Raw genomic sequence first — 4,778 nt, forward strand, 5'->3', positions numbered from 1 at the left:
TTAGAATAATAAAATCTTAAGTTTTTGTGCAAAAATTATTTTAGTGACTTGTTTTAAAAATATTAAAACACTTTTTGCAAGGGTTTTGTGAGGGGAAAAAAATCGACCGTTTTTGACTTTGTTTATTTAATATATTTAACATGTGTACAAAATCACGTGGCATATCAAGAGCCAAAAATACATTATTTTGTGCATTTTTAAGGCACACATAATAGCAAAAACCAAAAATACATACAATGTATTTTACCAGATTTTACACATGGTACAGTTTATTCAGCTGATTGTTTCAAAGCATACAGAGATAAACTAATGCTCCAAATACTTTTTTTCATTCCTTTCATCAAGTTTAAAAGCCTTTTCTTTACTGTGCATAATCAACCTGTCTGCAGAGATTTTAGCAACTGTGCAGTTGTAAACAGCAGCTATGATCCAGTGAGAGAGCACTTCAGGACCCCAGAGATTTTTGCATAATAAGGAGAGTTAATTAGAGATCAGTTCAAGGATCCTCTGCAGCTATCGGCTCCACAAAGACAAGGAATCTTTGTGTCTTCAATGGGAAACTTGTAGTCATACGTAATTTCTTCATTGACGCTAATCGGCTGCCTGGAGTAAATCACGATCTTCTTCTGAGACTCCACTGTGATGATCTTTGCATAACAGTTAGGCTGTAAAGATAACAAGACATCCAAAAAAATAATATTTTAATTGTCAATGCAATATAAAGGTATTTAATAATCACTTGTTGCATTTAGCACCCGCTCTGTACCCACATTACAGCTGTGGTTGATAAACCTGGCTAAGTTTCCACATTTGGTAGCATCAATGATGGCGTCCTGGTCAACGCGGAACAAATAGCTGCTTCCGATGCCTTCCTCCTCGTATCTCTGCTCCCTCATGTCTGCAATGACCTACACACAAAGAGTGTGACGATACACTGCTGCACTTACACCACTGGAAACTACCAAGAACAACCACAGGGTCCCTGAGGAACTTCTCAGAAAAAATAAAAAACATTCAGTGGAAATGATTTGTCAATAAACACATCTGTCAGATGAATTTATCTGATTGTTTTTACCTGTCTGGTGAGCTGCCCCACATATTCAATCACCATCTCATCTGCTGCTATGGGCTCCATGGCGAACAGGCCCCACTCATGGATTAAACTCCGACTGAAACGAATCCTCTTCTTTCGAAACTAACAGAACATGAAAGGATTTAGTCTGCAGCTCCACACGCCACCAATGTTTTGGTTACATTTTACTGCCGTGTGGAGAGCAAATATCTACATCACCTTCTGATGAACCACAGTAATAAAAGCTAATTTTATGCATGGCTAATTAATACATGCAAATTTTTATTAACCATAAATACAGAATGAAAGATACATTTTCTGCAGCTTTCTGTAACACTCAGTAATTCTAATTATAGTCAGATGTTGTTGTTTTTTCTAAAAAAGACTTGTAACAAACTCATTCAGTAATATGATTATTTGTTAATTGTTGTGGATAAAACTGTCTCAGGATGACTTAGCCTAAAAACATATGCAAAGAAAAGTTGGGTTCTTCAGCTGATTCTGCTCACAACAGAAAAACAGGACTTAAACAAAAACGTAATGTTCGGAGCTCATCAATTTTACATTTCTAATTCAGTCTTCTACTACTTTAAAGACAAGTGATTTCATGGTCTTAATTCCTCTTTTCCATCAGTTAATCAGTTGCTTACCTTCAGCTGGTTGAACTTAACCAGGTCGCTATAGCAGCTGAAAGAGGACAGCAGGCGGCGCTGTTCAGACCTGAAGTCGGATCCAGATCTCAGTGAAGTGGGCTGCTGGACGGGGATGCATAAACCCTGTGAAGGATCACCTTGACCTTTAATAAAACAGGCTCTGCATGAAGATAATGCATTTTATCATCCTCTCCTCCCCACCTGATCCAGTGCAGAGTGAAGGTCAGCAGGAGGCTTGGTGTCCAGGAGATATTTTATCTTGTCCTTCCTGCTGATTCTGTAGAAACCTTCACTGCGAGCGCAGCCCGTCCTGTGGACCGGCTGCCCCTGGCTTTCCTCACCGCTCTCCGTCGGGACCTTAGTCAGTAAGCAGGAGTTAAGAAAAGGAAGCAAAGATTGTGACACAATCATGAGAACACAAGAAAATACCAACCATATCAGACAATCATTTTATGCAACATTGTACAGAGTATTTTTAGGCATTTTCACAATTTATAAAATTGTTAAAAAAAAAAAAACGTTTATATGTATACAGTGGCTTCAAGAGGTATTATATTCCTTGAACATTTTAATTTTTGACACTGCTTTCTAGATATTAATTGTATTGTATATGAAATTCATGGGAATAATACAAATTAGTGAACAATTGTGAAATGGAAAGCAAAAGAATAATGGCTACCAATATTTTTTGGGGGAAAAACACTTTTGTGACACTTCTGACACTTTGTGCTTGAAGCTGGAAACAATTTGAAAAAAATCCAAGCACGGCACACATATTTTACAAAATCATGTATCTTTTAAGCATTTCTACAGTTAAATGGCATTTAAACACATTTCTTTTAAATGAATATTTGAATTAACATACACTGTTCAAAAAAATAAAGGGAACACTCAAATAACACATCCTAGATCTGAATGAATGAAATATTCTCATTGAATACTTTGTTCTGTACAAAGTTGAATGTGCTGACAACAAAATCACACAAAAATCATCAATGGAAATCAAATTTATTAACCAATGGAGGCCTGGATTTGGAGCCACACACAAAATTAAAGTGAAATGTTCCCTTTATTTTTTTGAGCAGTATATTTAATCTCTATATTGATCCAGCACTATGGAGAACAAAAAGGATATGAGGATGAGGAATCCAGAAAGTGTCACTGAGCCACCCAGCACTGTTATCCTGCTCCTGCAGCCTTTCATAGGTACTCTGTAGATGTCTGGCATCCTCTTCGTCCAAACCGTCCCTACAGATGTTATGCAGGATATTATACTCCTCACACTGTGAACGTCTCCTCAGGCGATGATCCTGACACCACCAATTTATTCCCTTAAACAATCTTTGACGAAGGCGGGCCCTCTTTCTCCGCCTCAGCCTCCTCAACAGTTTTTGCCTCGATGAGGGTTTGACGTCATTATAAAGCCCCGGCATATTCTCCAGTCCCTGCAAGGGTTTTGTTCTCACACCTGAGCCCATGCGTACACAGTTTCCATCGGCAGAGTCAAACGAAGATTCAGAAAGACTGGATGGAGAGGATATAGGGAGGGGAGAAACACGAAGAAGGCTGTCACATAACAAAGGAAGAGACATCTGTGTCTTCCTCCTGTGGACGATGTCTCTTCTAGGTAAGAAGATGTCCCTTCCAGGAGTTTTTGGGGGAGTGATATACGGATTGCTCGACAGTGGTAGAACGTCTGGAGGGCTGCAGAGAGGTGAAAAAACTGTGTTTCCCTCGAAAGTTCCTGTCGTTTGACCAATTGTTGACATACTGCTGTAAGTCCATCCACCGCTTTCCTCCCTCCCAGGAGTTTTAGGCTTCTCCTCGTACGATGGGTAGGAGGCAGGTGGGAAGTGGGAAGAAGCTAGAAGAACATCACTACTTTCTGGGGAGAGAGACATGACTTCACTGGCTTCATCCGAGTCCAAATCGATCAGTTTGGCAGCGATCCCCTTGCCTGGTGTGGGTGGCCTCTCCACTTCATCCAGAGGTGCTGGAGACGCCGGTTTGCTTTTGATCAGATTGTCAGGGTCACTGTCCACCAAGCTGCCAGTGGGAGTGAGAGGCCTCAGGTCATCTATGCCCTCCACAGACTCTGGAGTCCAGGCACGGCATCTCGATTGCACACAGAGACCTGGCTCTGCTGATTAACGAAACAAGAAAACAGATTTACTTATGTTCAATCGAGAAAATTCTGGTTTGAGAAAAAAATGAATCTTGGGGAAAATTACTACAACTTTAGAAGGAAAATACAAAAGACTCTGAAACAATTACCTTCCAGTCCAATAGGTGAAATGAGCTCTGAGTCTGAATGGTCACAGTGCTGCAGCTCCACCATGGAGTCCATATCGCTGCTCCCTTGGAGGCCGGCTGTACAGTTCTGCTCCGTCTGATCCCTACGCCGTGACTCTAACCAGTCCTCCAAGTCCAGCTCCAGCTGTGCTCCAGGTGTTAGAGGAGCAGTGGGAGTCGCAATGAGCTCCAGCTCCACCGACTCTTCATCAGAAGATATCACAATGCATTTGTCATCACTCCTGTCATCCTCCTCCTCATCCTCCTCCGTGTCATCATGTTGTGAACTGAGGTCGGAAGACGAGTCATCGAAGCTCTCTGAGGACTCCGACGAGTAATCGCTTTCTTCCGAGGCGCTGCTCTCTGATAATCTCTCTGCAGATTAAGATGAAATTATTGACTAATATGTGATAAGTTAGATATTTTTTGTGTTGCAGCTTTTAACAAACCTCTTCCAAGGCGTCGTCCATCGGTACTAGCCCGGCAGACAACAGCATCTTCATCTTCCAACCTTTTCTGTGCTGATGTCCTTTCTTCACATCGCTGACCAACTTCATCTCCATCATCTCTGTCAGACTAATTAAAGGATGTCTTATTTGCCACGGTTTTATCAAATTCAAACTTAGCAGTTTAAGAAATCGATGTGAAAACACAAAATCTTAGAAAGTATATCTGTCTAGTTTCAAGCGCAAATATCTTAGTAAACTTGAAATAAGGAAAAACTAATTTACAAGAAACTTTTCAACAAGATATAGGAGCTT

At 40.7% G+C, this 4,778-nt stretch overlaps 1 protein-coding gene across 1 annotated transcript in view; it reads right to left on the reverse strand.

Annotated features, from left to right (window-relative positions):
• Positions 1-107: 107 nt before the first annotated feature.
• LOC106953546 (histone-lysine N-methyltransferase SETD1B-A-like) overlaps positions 108-4,778 on the reverse strand; it is a 14,670-nt gene continuing 9,999 nt past the window's right edge. The window contains exons 13-19 of the mRNA XM_015042399.1: positions 4,000-4,392; positions 2,861-3,868; positions 1,927-2,090; positions 1,723-1,848; positions 1,076-1,195; positions 771-908; positions 108-665 (exon numbers count right to left, since the gene is read on the reverse strand). Of these exons, the coding sequence (XP_014897885.1) occupies positions 492-665; positions 771-908; positions 1,076-1,195; positions 1,723-1,848; positions 1,927-2,090; positions 2,861-3,868; positions 4,000-4,392 (2,123 nt within the window). The 3' untranslated portion in view covers positions 108-491. The remainder of the gene's footprint in view (positions 666-770; positions 909-1,075; positions 1,196-1,722; positions 1,849-1,926; positions 2,091-2,860; positions 3,869-3,999; positions 4,393-4,778) is intronic.

The sequence above is a fragment of the Poecilia latipinna genome, unplaced genomic scaffold (genome assembly GCF_001443285.1).
Source record: "Poecilia latipinna isolate Pla-1442-1.1 unplaced genomic scaffold, P_latipinna-1.0 Scaffold587, whole genome shotgun sequence".
Lineage (NCBI taxonomy): Eukaryota > Metazoa > Chordata > Actinopteri > Cyprinodontiformes > Poeciliidae > Poecilia > Poecilia latipinna.